Here is a 19850-nt window from a genome sequence, read left to right as displayed (position 1 = left end):
CAATTTTGCAACTCAAAACTTTAAGAGGCATAAAAGTAAAACGGTAAAAGATTTGAAAAAGCTGATTTATTTCTAAATAGCCCAATAATTTGAGAACATTTTAAAGTTTGAATGGTTGTTCTACGTGAAAGTAGGAAAAAGTAGTTAAGTTTCAAAAACAAGTAAGTTTTAGCAGAATTGCGGAAGTTTCCCATTCATTTCAATGGGACAAATTAAGCTTAATATTTTAAAAAGTATAATAGTATAAAATACCAAAAGACATAGCCATCATTAGCAGAAATAGCAGAATAGTTTAAAATTTGAACGGTGAAAATCGGCTGAAAATTGTGGAAGTAGATCCACGGCGAAAAGTGTACGGAAGTCCCAAGAGGAACTCAATAGTGTGGATGCCTCCAGCATCCACACAATTATACATGCTTCCCCTAGGCAACATCATTAGAAGACATAGCATAAATTTTAACTGCTATGCAGATGACACGCAGCTCTATCTATCCATGAAGCCAGGTAACACACACCAATTAGTTAAACTGCAGGAATGTCTTAAAGACATAAAGACCTGGATGGCCGCTAACTTTCTGCTTCTTAATTCAGATAAAACTGAGGTTATTGTACTCGGCCCTGAAAATCTTAGAAATATGGTATCTAAGCAGATTCTTACTCTGGATGGCATTACCTTGGCCTCCAGTAACACTGTGAGAAACCTTGGAGTCATTTTTGACCAGGATATGTCCTTCAGCGCACATATTAAACAAATATGTAAGACTGCTTTCTTCCATTTGCGCAACATCTCTAAAATTAGAAATATCCTGTCTCAGAGTGATGCTGAAAAACTAGTTCATGCATTTATTACTTCCAGGCTGGACTACTGTAATTCACTATTATCAGGAAGTCCTAAAAACTCGCTGAAAAGCCTTCAGCTAATCCAAAATGCTGCAGCAAGAGTCCTGACAGGGACTAGAAAGAGAGAGCATATTTCTCCTGTTTTGGCTTCCCTTCATTGGCTTCCTGTTAAATCCAGAATTGAATTCAAAATCCTGCTCCTCACATACAAGGTCTTAAATAATCAGGCCCCATCTTATCTTAATGACCTTGTAGTACCATATCACCCTATTAGAGCACTTCGCTCTTGCACTGCAGGCCTACTTGTTGTTCCTAGAGTATTTAAAAGTAGAATGGGAGGCAGAGCCTTCAGTTTTCAGGCCCCTCTTCTGTGGAACCAGCTTCCAGTTTGGATTCGGGAGACAGACACTATCTCTACTTTCAAGATTGGGCTTAAAACTTTCCTTTTTGCTAAAGCATATAGTTAGGGCTGGACCAGGTGACCCTGAATCCTCCCTTAGTTATGCTGCAATAGACGTAGGCTGCCGGGGATTCCCATGATGCATTGAGTTTTTCCCTTCCAGTCACCTTTCTCACTCACTATGTGCTAATAGACCTCTCTGCATCGAATCATATCTGTTATTAATCTCCGTCTCTCTTCCACAGCATGTCTTTCATCCTGTTTTCCTTCTTTCACCCCAACCGGTCGCAGCAGATGGCCGCCCCTCCCTGAGCCTGGTTCTGCCGGAGGTTTCTTCCTGTTAAAAGGGAGTTTTTCCTTCCCACTGTCGCCAAAGTGCTTGCTCATAGGGGGTCATATGATTGTTGGGTTTTTCTCTGTATTTATTATTGTGCTATCTACTGTACAATATAAAGCGCCTTGAGGCGACTTTTGTTGTGATTTGGCGCTATATAAATAAAATTGAATTGAATTGAATTGAATTGAATAGCGCGGCCCAGCCAAATTTCAGCTGCCAACAATGGCGGCCGCTACTAAGTTTTAAAATTAGTCTTATTAATCTTTCTGGGTCGCAAAATAAACTTTTAACATATTTTCAGGCGAGAAAGTAGCTGTGTAAATTACAAATATCTGCTTGTTTTATCAAGACATCGTATATTTGCAAAAGTTAGCCGACGTTTTCGGAGACGTCTGTTACCCACTCGCTCGATAGCAAGCCGGGGGGATTAAATGGTCACTCCAGTCGGCGAGAGCAGCGGACTCCCGGCTTCATCGTTTTCAGACCCCCGCTCTTTCGCTACTGAGGTTAAACATGATATATAAGTCACTTGGATAACTTAAAAATGTAATTGTTTGCCTTTTTCGGTGTTTTATTTGTTCTGGAGTAAATCGGTTTGGCTGAGATCAAAGTTATTAGATTATTAGATTAAATAAAACTTCATTAATCCATCGGGTGGGTTCCTCCGGGATTTTCACACAGCTGAATAAACGTTAAACAGAAAACTGATTAAACAGAAGTGTGAGACGGTGGAGAATTTAAGCCAGTGTCCTGTAACATTTTAGACAGCAAGGAGCAGACGGCCGAGTTTATTAAACTCCACTGACACAGCGGTGAGGTAAATCTGAAGGCTAGACCGTCCCATTTCACAGCCTCGCACTTCCGGCCTTCTCGGTCTTTGAAGGACCCGGCCCACGTAGACCGCGAAGGCCGGGTCCTCCGAAGGATGCAGCCAACGTTTTGGGACACAGCTGAAGAAGCCATGGTGCTAACGAGTCGGCTACGAGCTAAGCTAAGCTAGCGAAACAGTACAGACAATGAGTGAATACTACTATAAATTAGGTAGTGAGTACACAGAAAGTGTGCTTCGGATGAAGCACGTGAAGATTATACTATGAGAAAAGAATGTATTTAAAAGTTTTTAATTAAATTGCTAAGCAGATAAGCTACTCAGAAACACCACTGTCTTTGAGCAGGAACAGGAAGTGATACTGAAGTGATAGAGCGAGCAGCGAACACCAAGTGATCAGGCGCAGTACTATCAAAAAGTATTTGCGCACTTACAGATTTCTTTTTAAAAATGTTGCTAATTCATCACACTTCTAGAACTTTTGAATAAAGATTTCACTTAAAAAGAACAGGTTTGGATAGCCTTTTCCCTTAATAAATGAAATTAAATCAATTAAAACACCATTTAAACACTGCGTTTTGCATTTGTCTAATTGTAAAATGTGTTTGATGACCTCAAACAAACAAGTGTGGCAAATATGCAAAAAACTAAGAAATCAAGAAGGGAGCAAATATTTTACATAAAAATTGCAAGCAAATCCAATCTCTGTCACATGTGCTCAGTGTGAATTCTTGTCTGTTCTTATCACGAGTGGTGGACCTGCCAGTTCTGGTGTTATCTTATTAATGCCAGTTCATCTGCACAGTGCTAGGCTGTGATTACACGTCTGACTAAAGGATTTCCAGCTCCACCCTGATGCAATCTGTTTCTGACAGTTTGTCCATTAACATAAACATGCACATGAGTAGTTCACTCAGGTTCATTTTTAGCTCTCTGGCAATGTTATTCCTCTTCCTCCGGACACTCTTTGATGCTCCTTCATCACCTTCATCTCATGCATCCAGCAGATACGAGAACACTAACATGAAGGATTCACAGAGGTTGCTTTTAACTAAATGTACCAAAGTCCCTGCAGTTTAATTGACTTTCTGTTAATTGAGCTACTGAAGCTTCTGAATGAACTACAGCACCAGAACCTGAATATATGAATAATTTTTTATTTTTTTAAATATTAATGGTCTTTTACTCACAATTCACAATGATGATATTGTGTCCAGTCCTTTTTGTCCCCAGGTCATTTACAGCTATGCAGTAATACTCTCCAGCATCAGAAGACTGAATGGAGCTGAAGATGAGCTGGGAGTCTTTACTGAGAGGTTTCTGATCATTCTGCTTGTACCAGGTGTAACTAGCTGCTGGGTTAGCATCACTGCTACAGGTCAGAGTCACAGAGCTGCCCTCCACTATCTCACCCGAGAGAGTCACTGACACAGAGAGGCGTATTGGAGCATCTGGAGGAAGAAAAAAAAAACCCATAAACATGTGTAATGCTTTATTTCGGCAACAGTTACAGATACATATAAACATTAATGTGAATTTTTTTTTTACCTGTAACAAGCAAAGTGACTCCAGGAGTGCCAGTATAACGTCCACTACGACTGTTTGTCTCAAACCTGAACTTGTATTGAGCTGAGTCGCTCTCCCTCAGGTCTGTGATTCTCAGAGTGCTGTTGTTCTGAAAAAAATGATACTCCACTCGAGCGTCATAGTTTGGGTCAGTTTTTAGATCCACAGGTACATCTTGTTGCAATTTAGTAAACCATAATCTCTTCTGAACTTCAATAATTTCATTATTTATTCTGGGTGGGTATGTGTAGGTGCAGTGTATCTCCACTGATGATCCTTTTACAGCACAGATCTGAGTAGAAGTGTAAGTCACTCCCCATCCATTCTGACTCTGTACCACTGTAACACAGAGCACATCAGAAAACATAATAACACATGCGCTATTGTATCTGGAGTCTCTGTGATAATAGTAAATGAATTTGTTTTAGTGCAATGACAGCAGAATTATAAAATGTTATACATCTGTTGACTAACATTTTGTGTTATTATATCACTGACTCGCTTGTCATTTCAACCACCTGTTTGTTTTCAGAGCAAAAAGATCAAATGGTCTCAAAGTACAGTGAAGTACTAGAAACACAGTAAACCATGATGCAGTGCGCATAGAAAATGACAGAATATTGTGCTACTGCGCCTGAATGTACAAACCGGTCTGGTGTCCAGCAATGTCGGACAAATGATTGCTTTGTAGTCTCATAAAAACTCTGATATATACCTAATGGACATATATCTGTCCATTTCTACAAGTCATTACAGGCTAATTAAGCCTGATTTTAGAGGCTTAACTCCACTTTATTTTCCCACATGCCTCTTGTTTGAAAAAACAGTGAATGTGAAATGTAGACACACAGTACCTGACACAGAAAGCAGAACGATAAAAAATCCTCTGAGTGCTGCAGTTAAACTCATAGCTGCCCCGTCATCTGGCTGTGTGACTTCAGAGACAATAAGAAATGTCAGCAGGTAAATAATGTATCCAGGAATTAGACACATCAAAAAACAATTCTATTTACAAAGGTGAAGGACATTGTCACTTAAGAACCTTTCTGATGTGGTCTGCAGGCAGAAAACTGAGTTCAGGTTAGTAAAAGCACCCTTCCTTCCTTTTCACACCTCTTATACACACAGTGATGCAAATGTATCAGTTTTTCATCGTCATAATTCAATCCTAATATGTAATATGTGTGAGAACATAATAAAAGTTCAAGTTTCTGGTGTGTTAGGATTAAACCTCTAATAAAACACCTTTTTTAACTCATTATTTATTTTGTGTTTTATGTTGTTTTGCACTCAGGTACCTTTGTGGGTCTCTGCTCTCTAAGTCACTAATAAAAGCCACAACACGCAGCCACTAGCACCCACCATCACATCCGGTTTAGTTGAGTTATTTTTTTACTTTGAACAACCAACACTGCAGAAGTGCATGTGACCAAAACAATTCAGTCAAACCATACAGCCTGTGTGTGGACTTCCTCTTCTGTCTTTATCTTAAGCCAATATATGTCTTTAGAAGACTTTTTACAGTAGCTCTCTTTAGAAGACTTCACTATTTTTGAGAGGTCTGAAAGGGTCACTATCAATGGAGATTAAAAAAAAAAGACAGGAAGTGATAATATAATTGCAGAGGTGAGGAGAAGGCAGATTGTTTATCTGCAGTACTTGGAAACTGTTAACTTACCAAAGTGTGATACGTGGTGTACTTTTATTTCATGGGTAATCATTTTTCATGGGTGGTGATTAAAACCTTTTTTATTCAGAGGAAACAGAGTGAGCCCATCCTTGCAGAGGGAGGTTTCTCATGCCTTCAGCGTCCACCCCCCACTCATCATTCCCTACAAACAGCAAGTGCAAGGTGTGGGAGCCCAGTGCTTTAACAGCAATCATTCCAGGGCACGCTCCATGATAAAGCGTGCTTTTGGAATGATGAAGACGAGATTCAGGGCCATCATCCTGCTGGAGGTGCACCACACCTTTGTACCTCACATAAGTGACACCCAGTGCTATTTTTTTATTTTTAATATTTAATTTTTGAAATAAAAAAATATTAGAGTATAAATATATATATTATATATTTCTTCCTTCCTCCACAACATCTGCCTCAGTGCTGGTGACTTTGTGGCCCTAGAGGATGATGCAGCAGGGGATGAGGGGGAGGCTGGTTTGGAGGCAGTCACTGGTGCTCTTTGGCAGGACCAGCTGTCTCCTGGGGTGTCTGCCTTGGAGGATGTACCACCAGACCATGACTACTGTTAACAGGCAAGTAAAAATGTATCTAGGAATAAAGAGTTGGAAGTATTATACTAGTAGTAATATATCATCCACCATCTTCTGCTTGCATATTTCTGAAAACATCTTAGTGGTGTGGCAGCCCTGCAAACCCTGTTGATGGATGATGCAGTGTACAGTGGGAGGAAGCATCCTAAAGCTCTCTTTGCAGACCACCCTGTGTGATTCTTTACTCGTCAACAAATCCCAGGTCTCAGTTGCAGCACCCCATCCAGGTCTGATCTGGCTTTAGAAGATCCAACAACACTGCCAGAGACTTCCTGTTTCTTCAAACTATTAAAGTTTTTAAAAAAAAAGGTCCAGGAATAGGTCACTCAGGTTAATCCTCTGTGAACAACTGTAAACATGTCATGGTTCTGAGGATTTGGAGAGGGTATGGTGTGTTTTTGTCTTTGTCTGGACTTTGCTTCCTCACCTCTGAACCTGTTCTCAACGCACACCTGTAGCTCGTTCACACTGATTCTGCTCTGGCTTTTCATCACAAGGATTATTCCTGGCAGACTACTTAAGATGGCAGGAGATGCTGCTTCTTTGCTGGATTGTCGCACTACCTGGCGTCAGTGTAGCCTAGCCTTTTGAGTATCTTTTGTGATTTCCCAGAGTTTCCTCCTAATGTTGTTTTCCTTTGTGTACAGACCTCTCGGAATGTCTGCTCGTCTCTCCTGCTGCCTGCATGCCTGTGGATGTGTCACGGACTGTGTAAAAGAGGAGCGTGTGTGTGCCTGCCCTGGACCTTCCCTCACCTTCGGACCCCCCCACCCCCTGGAGCCCCATGTTACCTGTTCCACTGTATATATGTATCTATCCTCACCTGGTGCCACATTGTACATAAATCCTTCACCATCTCTCTAAAGTCTCTAAATTAGAGTCCTGCGAACAAAATTCTCCAGTATGGATCGCAATGAATTCTGGGATAGGGTGGGCCACGAAAGATACACCCAACCCATCCTTCAAATCCAGGGAAATGGAGGATGCATTTGTGGGCCGCATTTGGAGCAGCCTTCAAATTTGGACAGCCTTCATCACCTGGCTGTGACTTAATCAGCCTACAAATGCGGCCTCCAAAGGATGCGGCCCCTGAATTTGGACACAGCCACTGTGGAACCATCCTTTTGTCTACTCAGCAGCATACAAAGATCCTGCGAGATGAACCAAAGTTTTCGAATTTTCATTCATCAGTCCATAATACCTTCTTCCAGTCTTCAGTAGTCCAGTGTATTTCATGGCCCAGGCAAGCCTCTTTGTCTTATTCTGATGTCTTAGCAATGGCTTTCTTGCTGCAACTCGTCCTGTCAAACCTGAAGTTTGAAGTCTTCTCTTCTGATGTGAATCTTAGGACACATTGATCACTGACACTTCAAACAAACATTAGGGCCCTGGATTTCTCCTCAGGCCACAGCCTTCACTTCTAGGTGGTGGCTGTCGCTCAGAAGGTGGAGCAGGTCATTTGACAATCAGGTGGTTGTTTTTGGTTCCCAGGCTACTCCAGTCTGCATGGCAAAGTATCCTTGGGCACGATACTAAACCACAGGTTACTCCCTATCTGTTCATGAGAGCATGAATGTGTGCAATTGTTAGATAGAAAACTTGTTTTGCTTCTTTTCTTATTTATTATGTTTTATTATTATTTAGGGGTTTGTTTGTTTTTTATAGAACATTGTAGTGGCTGAAGGAGCAGGGCCACGAGCCCAAAGTCTCATGGGATGTTCATGCTGACATTGATGAGTTGAGTCACAGTGTTATAAGAGCTATTTCAGTTATCCTGTGTGCATCTCTCATTCTTATTGTTAATTTATCATGTGAATTGCAGCTGTTTGTTTAGTAGTGAGTAATGACCATCATGACTGGGACTGCTGTGCCGTTTAATGATCTATGGTCACTGTTGCTGATTAGGGGTGTTATGCTAATAGAGCTGCATTCCTGTAGTTGAGCAGTTAATGAAACAGAGGGACTGCAAATAAAGATTGAGATCTCTCTACTTACCACAATAATTTCATTATTTTTATGGTATGGCAATCACCTGTAGCAGCAGGTGCTTCAGTTCAGAATGCTACAGATGACTAGTATGATAATGGTACTATAAACTGTGTGTGTGGTTATCAAATGTGGATAAAAGAGCAAAGAGCTGCATCAACATGGCAGCTTAAAAGAAGCTGAAACTGTCGTGTTGGTGAAAAACCTCAGATGTTTATCACCAACTCAACAGTACAAAGATTAAATCAGGAAGTTCATTTTTTCTTGTATTGGCTCATTGTGCGCATGAAAGCTGTGAAGAGGAAGGAAGTTGACATATTTCAGAAGTGTGATTTGTCTTTTGCCTGCACACCAGAGAGTAAAAGACTCTTTAGAGATCTTGACCTTCACCTTTGAAAGTAGAATTGTTTATTGGTTACCAATTGTTTATTGGTGTGTACATGTGGTTACATTATTTACTTGCTGCCATGTTTTACTGCTTCTGAAGTTACACAGACAGATGACCGGAGCACCTATGAGTTTAACTGGTGCAGTGGGAGGATTTGTTTTGGTCTTTCTCTCTGTATCAAGTGCTGTATGTCTGCATTTAACTTGAGAAATGAAGGAAATGTGGACACTGAGAAATTAGGGTGAATTCCAGTTTAATTCATTATATAAATACTACGGTTTACAGTTATAAAGCTAAGCTTCCCTAAAATGCTACCACTATTGGTTTTGTTTAAAAAAAATGTTATTGTCACACAAAAAAAGATGATTTGAAATGAAGCAAATGTTCTGTTAGTATATTATGATGTATGCTTGCACTGGACATGCACCAGAGGTGACATTTTTGTTACCTATTCTGTTGCTGTAAATAGTTTGTCACGCCTTAAGTCTATTTTGGTTTCCTGTGGTTTTCACACTGACAGAAATTCTTCATGAATCTGACTGCAGTGCGATCAGAGTGGAAACTAACAAGTGCATTAAAGGTTTAACAATCTGTCCCTGTTCTACTTATTAAACTGCATCACAGGATAATTATTGTTATCTACAAGCACCAGGTGCCGTATGGAGATATTTCTGTTTGATAGCTGTCTGTCTTTTAACTCAGTAAAGTGGAGAGCAGTTCAGCGAAGCTGACCTGTAATAGTGACACTAACCCTGCAGTTAATTATCCTTGATACAAGAAGAATAAAGACTTACCAAACACATCAGTACAGTGAGAGTTATTATTGTGAAGCCAAGAACAGCAGAAGATGTCAGAACTGCACCTTACAGCTGTTTGCTTTGATAGGTGAGTTATAAACTCTCAGGATCTGATCAAATCAAATCAATATATTTATTCACACACTTTTTGTAACTGTGTTAAGAAAGGAAACTCCATCGTATCGTATGTTGATGGCACGCAACAAATAAATGATCACTCTATAAAGTAATCTCTTAATCTAATCTTTCTGCTTGGATGTGTCTCCTGACTATGGAAACCCGTTTCTGCCACTAAAAAAAAAGTATCCATAACTCGAAAGATAACTCAAGTTATCTTTCTTGAAATTTCGACTTATTTTCTTGAAATTTCGAGTTAGCGCTGCCAATCAGTAATCTACTTCACAAATGATGAAATCCTTGTGTTATTAGCTGAATTACATGGTGTCACTATCAGCAAACGTACTCTCGAAAGCGCCAATTTGTTGCGATCCTGGCTCCTGGCAGAGCTAACTCGAAATTTCGAGTTAATAAGTCGAAATTTTGAAAAAATAAGTCAAAATTTTGAGTTAATAACTTGAAATTTCGAGTTCTGGATACTTTTTGTTTTTTTGGTGGCGGAAAAGGGCTTCCATACCTGTCTCTCCTGTTTGCTTCCTGTATGGAAACCTGTACTAATGATGAATATCATCAGACTGACTCTGGTGGTCCTGATGCTGATTCTTCTAGAACCCTACACCTCATCTCGCAGTCAGAGATCTTCTAAGCAAAGGATGTTAATGGTCCCAAAAACTCATTTTTCTGATTTCTGTTTTGCGGTTGGGTGTTGATGCTGGAGTGCAACATTACTGATGGAAGATGGACAAGAAACGGTCAAAGCCATCAGGTCCTCAGTTTAGAAAAAAAGAGAAAAGAGGAGAAACGAGCAAAAGATACAGGTAAGCAGATGTGTCTTTGGATAAAGGCCGGTATTATGTATCCTGAAACAAGATAACATTCATAAGTAGGGATTGGGAAAAATTCTGTTTATCCTTTGTTAACCACTTGGCTATGATATTAAACAGTAGACAGACAGTAGACCCTGACGTGGCTTAATCTAATCTTTTGGACTGTGTTCAGCACAATATTAATTTGCCATTAATTGGAAGAGGTGTTGTCATGGTCTGTGTGCAGGCGGGCAGGAAACTGACCCAATATGGAGACTCACGGAGGCGGAAACTTAAACTCAAAGAACCTCAGCTTTATTGCTGGCAAAAAGCAAAACAGAAACCAAACTGAAAAGCTAGAAAAGAGAACTTGAAATAGAACACACAGGCTAGTATTAGGGATGAGGCGACAACCAAAGGGAACACACTCAGACACTAAATACAGGTGGGGAACAGTGTAGATAGCAAACACCTGGGAAACATGGCTGACACTAATTACGAAGACGAGGTGCGGAGGAAGGGAAACAGAATACACTGCCCTTCAAAGTAAAACAGGAAACAGACTGGGCACAGAACTAAACCTTGAAACTAGAATACAAAACAGAACTCAGAACACAAGAAGTTATATACAAAGAAGAAATCATAGAATAACAACAATAATACAAAAAGCACTGTGTCACCAACCCAAGACCGTGACAGGTGTATTGTTGATTTGTCTGCTATTCTCAATGTATGATGAAAAATAATGGCTGTTTTATAGCCATTTGCATACTCTCTCTCTCTCTCTCTCACTATATAAAATATTTAAACTGGTTAAATTCAGTACACTGTAAAAAAAAAAAGTTGTTTTATGACAAGATGGATGCTGTCGTTATATTTTAGTATAGTGTTTGAGTTGAGGAGAATAAAAGCATTTAACATTAATTGTACCAATGTTGTTGTGTTCGAAGCACAAATTAATTTAAAAAGTTTTAATTTATGAATTTTTGAGCACATGGTGTACTAGGTTGTAATTGCATAGAAATGTACGTTTAAGAATATAAAGAACTATATTTAATGAGTTACAGTGAAAAGAAGTGCTTGGAAATAGTAATATAAACAGAAATTTAAATTTTTCTATTAACGGAAAATATCAGTTAATGATACAGAAAATATACTGTGAATAAATGGAATTTTCTGTTTTATAGCTGAAGGAAATGTCCGTAAATAGTACAGACAGTATACTGTAAATCTACAGAATTTTCCGTTTTATCATTTACAGAAAAGTCCGTCAAACTTCCGCAGAAAAACAGAAAATGTACTGGCAGAAAATTACCAGGACATTTTCCGTTTTTCTACAGAATTTTTTTTTTTACAATGTATGGTTCCAACAAGTTTTCACAATAACATATGTTAATGTACAATCCTTAATTTTTTATATATGTGTGTGTGTTGGGGTGGTGGTAAAGAGAGAGCTCGCCCAGGGCACCAAACAGGCTAGGACCGCCCCTGCTAAAGTGTGTAACCACATTCACTCAACCACTTGAAATCCAAAGTTTTAATGAAGGAAATCAAAGTTATGAATTTTGTTTTTTTTTAAATAAGTAATTCATTGTTGGTGAATTAAATCCAGGAAAAAAGAAATCTGTTGGCTAACAAATGAAGCTAAGAACAAATCTTTAGAGATTATACAGGTAAGCAGTTCTATATTTATTTTTAACCTATTACATTGAGTTTAGTAGGATGATATAACTTCATTTAGAAACTGCGTTTTGTGTTTACTTGTGTTTTCTTTGTTTAATATTTAAATTTGTTTGATGTTCTGAGACATTTAGGTGTGACAAATATACAAAAAATTAGGACATCGTGAAGGGGGAATACACTTTTTTTTACACTAAGAAAGAAGTGTTTGTGAATGTGATAACTAACTAGAAACAGAAAACATATCTGTTGCAACCACTGTTTTTAAGGAAACTCAATTTAGAAAGGATTTTTTCAAAATTGCACATGATTGTTGGTTAGTTCACCACAGGGTGACTGTGGGTGACTGTGACATCATCATTTAAACACACATCTCAAAAGGGAGGAAACTAAGGAAAGAACAGGAATTATGAAAAAATGCAGAGAAATATATAAGAAGAGAGTAAGAATGATGTCATTAAATCTGCCCACTTTTAATGCATTACACTAGCTGAATACTGTTGGATTAACTTATGATTTAAACCCATACATGAAAAGGAAAAAAAACCAAGATAGTGCAAAAAAAAAAGAATGTTAGGCATGTTTTCCTAACATATATATACAAATTCTACAAGCACATTTGACCTCCAACTACACGATAAGATATATATACTTGTATGATGACACCAACAACCAACATGGTCACACCAGTTTGTTTGTTCAGTAAGTTTTGTCTTTTATCCTGTTTTGTTTTATTTTTATCCACATTCGGTCCTCTGTTTCTTTTCTATGCCTCTCAATGTTCCTGTGTCACCACACAAAGAAAAAAAACTGTCAAAGCAAAGTAAATGTTTACATTGCAAAACTCTGTTACTAATCAACTATGGATACAGTTTGTATTAGTAAAACACAACATGATATAATAGAATCTAGTGGGAGCATTACATCTTCGCAGAACATCCATGTTCTTAAGGAAGCAATTGCTGCTGAAATAGTATGTTTGTAGATGTATTTATTAACATAGTAAAAACTCCAAAAAGAAATCATTTTGATAGAATTAATTTTGTTTTGACACTTGCTCAAAATTAGAGCATTATTGGGGTATGATACAGGCCTGATACAAACAAATTCTTGATGTCCATGACTGTAAAGGAAACTGTTCCTTTTTTTTCCAGCAGGGCTGAAACGTACTTTACTACGTTACACAAGTATTCGCTTGTCTGCATATGAACTTCATATCCCAACTCTTCTGATAAGGTGTTCCACAAAGTTTAGGAGTGTGTTTCTGGCAATTTTTAACCATTCTTCCAAAAGTGCATTTGTGAAATCAGACACTGATGTTGGTGAGAAAGCCTGCCTTGCAGTCTCCTCTCTAAATCATTTTCCCCATACTGTCAAACTGAATTCTGTCATCCCTTTGGCCCAAGCATTTTCCTACTCATCATCTGTGAGCCAGTCAGCCTCTGTTCCATATGCTTTAAATGAGCGGTCCCCAACCCTCAGGCCACGGACCGGTACCAGTCCGTGAGTCATTTGGTACCGGGCCATGAGAGTTGAGGAATTTATGGATTTCAGGGTTGTTATCATTAACTCTGTTTCCCTGGATCTTTTCCCGTGTTGGAGTTGTGTGTCTTATTTTGAAAGAACTGTTTACACATTACCATAGCGACCAGAGAGCATTAAGGGTCAGAGAGGAGGATGTTACTCTCAATGTTGTTGTTGCATTTCAGGAGAACGCTGCTAATAAATTTACACAATTACACAGTGAATTTGCGTTTATCATTTTATTTACAAAACACCATATCATTTATTTTGTTGTATTTTTCTGCGACACCTTAAAGGCCGATCTGTGACAATATTGTCTGACTTTAAACCGGCCTGTGGTGTAAAAAAGGTTGGGTACCGCTGTTCTACTGGGGTGAGGACAGTGCAGGACTTGACTGTACAGCTAGTCAGGTTCTTCAATAAAGCATGATTTGTCACTCCAGAGAACAAGTCTCCACTGCTCTCGAGTCCAGTGGTGGTGTGCTTTACAGCACTGCATCCGACACTATGCAATGCACTTGGTGATGTAAGGTTTGGATGCAACTGCTCTGCCCTGGAAACCCATTCCATGGGATTCTCTGTGCACTGTTTTAGAGCTAATCTTAAGGCCACTTGAAGTTTGAAGGTCTGTAGCGATTGACTCTGCAGAAAGCTCGCGGCCTCTGCGCACTATGCACTTCAGCATCCACTGACCCCCACTTTATTTTTACCTCTACTCACACTTTGTGGCTGAGTTGCTGTCATTCCCAGTCACTTCCACTTTGTTATAATACCACTAACAGTTGACTTTATTAAGAAATTTCATGACTGAACTTGTTGGACAGGTGGCATCAGTTCCTTTCACAATGTCTGCATCCCTAGCTGCTTGATTTTACACACCTGTGGACATGGATGTGATTGGAACACCGAAATTCAATGATTTGGATGGGTGGATTAGGGTTAGATACACTGTATCACCATAAGTGATACAGTGTATCTGCAGAACTTTACTTCCGAATAGGTGAAGCAAAGTTTGGTATCCTGGATGCACTGTTTTGTACCATGTATCATAACAAAAACAGAGTGGGTTGGTTTCTGTATTGTGGTTTCTAATTCTGGTTCATATATTTTTGGAGTGCTTTGTTGATGCTGCTGTACAGTGTAGCTGGATCCTCCTCAGTTTCTTGGTTTCTGTTACTGAAAGGTAAGGATAAATTAAAATAAATCAAATGTTAAAAATAGTGTCATCCACTGGTCAAGTTATCCATTCACACTGTCAGTCTTTTTGTGTGCATGTATGTATGCATGTATTTATTTATTTGTTTATAACATTTGGCTGGGCAGTTATCCCGATTAGCAAGGTACATCCATTCTAAACAAGGTAACTGGTTACAAAGTTACATTGTTTAGCATTGGAATCTTAATAGTTTACAGTGAAAGTCACACCCACGTGTCATTCTAAAGGTTCATAACACTAGATCCATTCACCTCTATCACCACACAGTCATGATGTGTAGAAACCAAAACAGGTTTTTAATCAGGCTGTTGACATGTTTATTTCTCATTTAAAACTTGATACCTTAACATGGAATCAACCTCAATGGCTAACTCTCATGGCTATTTAGACAGGCAAATCAGCCTCATGTTCGAATGTGTTCAGCAGAACCATATGCAAATAATTAGGATGGGAAAAAACTTGACTGAGCTAACAACCAACTCATCATCTACTTAACAGCGTGAAGTAAGTCCACTTTTAGACTGCATAAACAGGATTTACATGGAAACAAAAAAAAAAGGATGGTTACACAGACAGACAGATCGTTTGCAGGAGTGGAAGTTAATTTCTATCCCTCTAACACCTACTGTATCATATTTAATATATGAGTTTTTGAGCCCTCTACATCCTCAGTGTGATTTTTAAACCGTGATCCTCTTGTATGTTTTTGTTTGTTTAATTTAATTATGATATGTTTAATTATGATTAATTATGAGCAATATGTTGCACAAAAATGCTGCACAAATTAAAACTCATCTGCAAAATGACTTTTAATTTCTTTTTCTTAATTGTCAGAAGATTCAATAAAAATTCCAGTTTAGAAAAAACTGGAATTTTCTGACAAATATTTAATAGTTCATGCTTTACAAGGCTAGAAATCTGTGTATATCGTGTGATATCAAATGTTCAAATCTATTAAAAAAAAAAAAAAAGAAGGAGAAGTGGTGATGTGTGACTGTCCTGGCAAGTTCCCCTCAACAACAAAACTTTATCCAACAGCAATGATAATGTCTATGTGTTGCTTACCTTGGTGCAACACTGGCAACTTTAACGGCAGCATACTGGATTTTATTTTCCTCTTCTTCCTTGTGCTTCTTTGATTTGATGTTGGAATAGAGAGGATCTGTCTGCTTCTTAGAAAACTGAATGCTGGCATACTGAAGGTTGCAATTCTGCTCTACTGGTTGCTTCTGTAGACATGACACATTTAGGATTATGAGTATAACTGTAAGCCCAGCCTTGATTCTTATGAATCATCAGTCAACTTTCTAAGTCACTTGGCATTTCACCATTCTAACACCAGAAAAAAACAAATCTAAATATCTGACTTAGCTTCTAAAACAGACATCAACTAAGCAAATAGTGATACTTTCTGTCTGTAACTGACTTGGATAGCATTTCAGCTTTAGTCAGTGAAATGTGGAACCACCTTCTGTACATGGATTGATCTTTCTGACCTGTGCACTTGTGCCTGGGCTTTTTGTAGGCTCAGGGAGCTTTCTAGGGATTTCCTTTTTCCTAGTTGGAGGAAAGAACAAAGGTTTAGATTGCTTAAACTAACTGACAAGCTTTAAGTAAAATATTTCAAATAGTATGTTGCTCACCATATCGAGAATAAAATCCAGATGAGTACGACAACAAGAAGAATGGCAATCGCTGTTCCAGCAATGACTTTCCACATTTCTGAGTAAGGGGGATAAAATGAAACCTCTCACTGTTAAATATATTGTTCTGTTTCCAGCTTCTGGCGCCATAAAACAACAAAATGTTACTGCCATTTAAAGCCAAGTTTCACCTTGTATTACTCATGAATACGTGTGCTTTTGAACCATTTTGCACTCCACAAATATTTACCCGCAACACTCAATGGAAGAACTGTTTCCTTCCAAAGTAGCTGCCTTATAATAGATGGAATAAATATACATATTTTCAGAACTTAGCTGGAAATCCTACACCTACATCCACCTACTTTTTATACCCTCTCCTCTTTCAGCTTCAGTGGGGTGATTCAGACTGGATTCAGCCTGCAACAGCAATGATCAATTCTGTCATGGTCCTGCGTTTGTGACCCAGGGTTTTGAGTTTTGGTAATGTTTAGGAATTTCTAGTTTGTTATCTTTATATTATAGTTTTTATTTTTTGTCATTCAGGCTTTTATTATTATGTGGTAATGTTTATGTTCCAGGTTTTATGATCTTAGGTCCTTACATTACTGTTATCATGCTTCCCCTGTGTTCCATGTCACATGTTTAGTTTGTCTGTGTCAAGTCTATGTATCTGAGTCTCAGTGTGTCTTACTTCCTGTTCAACTTTGATAGTCTCCTGCCTTGTGTCTATCATGTTCAGTGTTGCTTCCCTTCTCTCGTTAACCTTGATTTGTGCCAGCTGTTCCCTCTCTTCAATTCATTTTGAACTATGGTCAAATGTTTAGCAAAGACATGGAGGAGTCATTCATAAAGAAGAAAGCTTTGCAACTATCCTGACTAGTGAAGGGTGTGTCATTTCCACAACACATCTTTCCTCCTGAGGTCCACAGAGCCGTTGCAAGGAATGACTTAAAAGCTCTGGAGGTCACTATATATGCACGTAAACTTGTGTCAAAAAAGTTCACCAAACTCGGTGTGCACAGAATGTTTTCCTTCATTGTGTGGTTGAACTTAGAAACAAATCCTACAGCTGCGCTATCGGTCACACGAAGGTACGTCACAGCACGCAGCTGTCAAAGTTCAACTGGTATGCGTGAGTACTTCTCGCTGCCACGTGTGCACTTTACCATGCTATAATGGGAAACTGTTATTGCATGGCTCAAGCAATAGAAATGAGTTAGTTTCAGAGCGCAGCACTGCGTGTGTACCATTCTATGTGAAAGGGCCTTAAAGCTGTCTTTAAAATACAGTGGAGGCTCTGTCATGGTTTGGGGTGGCTTTTCAGCCAATGGTGTTCAGGATTTTGTCAAAGTTGTTGGAATTATGAATGCAGACAAGTGTACTCAGATTATGATTCACCATGCAATACCATCTGTAAATCATCTGATTGGCAACAGCTTGGTTTTCAGTAAGAAAAAGAGCGTACCAGTGTCATTCCCGCTTAACCGCACAACAGCCAAGAGAAAGGTCAAGCTATGAAATCCTCTGTTGTTCTGGACTTTACACTGGTAAGCCCCACTGTGTGCAGGACTAAACTTATCAATGATGAAGTTGTGTCCTGATGCTTTTGCTGAGTCTTCATCCTCCTTGTACCAGGTGTAGTTAGCTGCTGGGTTAGCATCACTGCTACAGGTCAGAGTGACTGAACTGCCCTCCACTATCTCAGCAGAGGGACTCACTGACACAGAGGGAAGCTTTGGAGCATCTGGAAAGTTATACAGATTCTTCACTGATATTAGCATGCAAAGTATAGAGAAGCCTTTGGAATGAATGAAGAATACTTACACTGAACATTTATAAACACAGGTGAAGAGTTGATCTGTCCATACTGATTCTCTGACTTGCAGAAGTAGTTTCCTCTGTCCTCAGAGCTGATGGAGGTGAAATGATGAACGCCCTCTGGTCCTACAGGCAGTGGTTCATCCTCCTTGTACCAGGTGTAACTAGCTGCTGGGTTAGCATCACTGCTACAGGTCAGAGTCACTGACCTGCCCTCCACTATCTCAGCAGAGGGACTCACTGACACAGAGGGAAGCTTTGGAGGATCTGGAGGACAGTTTGCAAAGTCTTTTATTACACTAATGAATATAGCAAGGCAAATATCTGCTTAGTGTGTGCAACTCATAAAAGACAATGAGAATAATTTTCTATTATTACTTTATGTCAAAAAGACCAAATATTATTTCTACAAATTCACAGACGTTGTTTTGCCCAATAACTAGATAAACCTAGACTGAATGTGCCACTTTGATTTCAGGGTAAGTTGAAATCGTGGCAGTCCTGTACTTTCCACAGTGTTTACTTAAAACTGATTCCAGCACAATATATATTCTCTCACTATATTTATTCCTACATTGATTTGCAGACTTGGATAAAATGAGGGCCTAGTGTGTTGGTTGAATAGTTGTTTTGTAACACAGTTTTTTCCTACCTATATGCAGATCAAGCAATACAGAGTACGTATGAATATTATTAAACTAAAACCACAGTCTAATTCCTGGAACTTCACTATGGGACTACAGTGAATTAACACAAAAAGAAACTTTGGAGCATCTCAGTGAAAACATTTCATGATCTCTTAGAAATTACATATTCGGATTACCTAGGGTTAGAGGTAGGGCTGGGGCACGGTTTATTACTAATGGTGATTTAGATATCAGAGGGTTAAATTGCACTGTATTACTTACACTGGACATTTATAAACACAGGTGAAGAGTTGATCTGTCCATACTGATTCTCTGACTTGCAGGAGTAGTTTCCTCTGTTCTCAGGGCTGATCGAGGTGAAATGATGAACGCCATCAGGTGCCCAAGCCAGGAATAGCCCCTCCTTGTACCAGGTGTAATTAGCTGCTGGGTTAGCATCACTGCTACAGGTCAGAGTCACTGAACTGCCCTCCACTATCTCAGCAGAGGGACTCACTGACACAGAGGGAAGCTTTGGAGCATCTGGAGGAAATATACTAACATATATTAACTGCAAATTAAGTCTTACGTGTTGCAGATTAACACTTGATTTCTCTATGTAAACCACCATATACAAGCTTTAATCTTATACTTATTTCCTGTACAAGAAGAACACCATGAATTAGCTATAAAGAGACGACTGTGTTAGTGTCACATAACATTAATTAACTGGGTGAGCTAGGATTAGCTTATCCTGGTCATGTTAATCCTTTTTTTCTTTCATTGGGAAACAAATTTCTTACAAAGGCTAGAATATTATGAGGAAATGATCAGAATAATAACATTTCAAATTCAGTCATCCTTTAGGGTGTAATCTCTTTGTAAAGTTCGCCATTGTTTAAGGGAGGTGTTCATACAGAGAAGTGTCCACACACATCTATCTTCTAAAATGTGGTTCTAAAAAGTTAAATATGTGAATTATGCCCTCTTAAATGAAGCA

The 19850-nt window shown here is 38.9% G+C and overlaps 3 protein-coding genes across 3 annotated transcripts in view; all 3 read right to left on the bottom strand.

Moving 5' to 3' along the window:
- The window catches only part of LOC100708464 (basement membrane-specific heparan sulfate proteoglycan core protein), a 286964-nt gene that overhangs the window by 201994 nt on the left and 65120 nt on the right, over positions 1 to 19850 (bottom strand). The window lies entirely within an intron of this gene.
- LOC102080766 (B-cell receptor CD22) overlaps positions 1 to 19850 on the bottom strand; it is a 48107-nt gene that overhangs the window by 20976 nt on the left and 7281 nt on the right. The window contains exons 5-6 of the mRNA XM_019360376.2: positions 19133 to 19393; positions 18231 to 18491 (exon numbers count right to left, since the gene is read on the bottom strand). Of these exons, the coding sequence (XP_019215921.1) occupies positions 18231 to 18491; positions 19133 to 19393 (522 nt within the window). The remainder of the gene's footprint in view (positions 1 to 18230; positions 18492 to 19132; positions 19394 to 19850) is intronic.
- On the bottom strand, positions 2838 to 5118 carry LOC112847101 (B-cell receptor CD22-like). Its single transcript, XM_025907948.1, has 3 exons — positions 4827 to 5118; positions 3955 to 4311; positions 2838 to 3857 (listed from the first exon to the last, which is right to left on the bottom strand). The coding sequence occupies exons 1-3, from the start codon at positions 4963 to 4965 to the stop codon at positions 3589 to 3591; spliced, it is 765 nt and encodes a 254-aa protein (XP_025763733.1). The 5' UTR covers positions 4966 to 5118; the 3' UTR covers positions 2838 to 3588.

Source organism: Oreochromis niloticus, linkage group LG6, assembly GCF_001858045.2.
Source record: "Oreochromis niloticus isolate F11D_XX linkage group LG6, O_niloticus_UMD_NMBU, whole genome shotgun sequence".
NCBI classification, from domain to species: Eukaryota; Metazoa; Chordata; class Actinopteri; order Cichliformes; family Cichlidae; genus Oreochromis; species Oreochromis niloticus.
Note: the sequence above shows the minus strand (reverse complement) of the source record. Positions and strands in the feature narration are given on the sequence as shown.

Excerpts from the sequence above, each read along its gene's own strand:
- LOC112847101 (XM_025907948.1), bottom strand. The coding sequence starts at position 4,965 with ATGTGTCTAATTCCTGGATACATTATTTACCTGCTGACATTTCTTATT. Across the intron at positions 4,312-4,826 it reads CGTTCTGCTTTCTGTGTCAG|TGGTACAGAGTCAGAATGGA; the intron begins GTACTGTGTGTC and ends TCTGTGTTACAG. Across the intron at positions 3,858-3,954 it reads AGTCACTTTGCTTGTTACAG|ATGCTCCAATACGCCTCTCT; the intron begins GTAAAAAAAAAA and ends TTCTTCCTCCAG.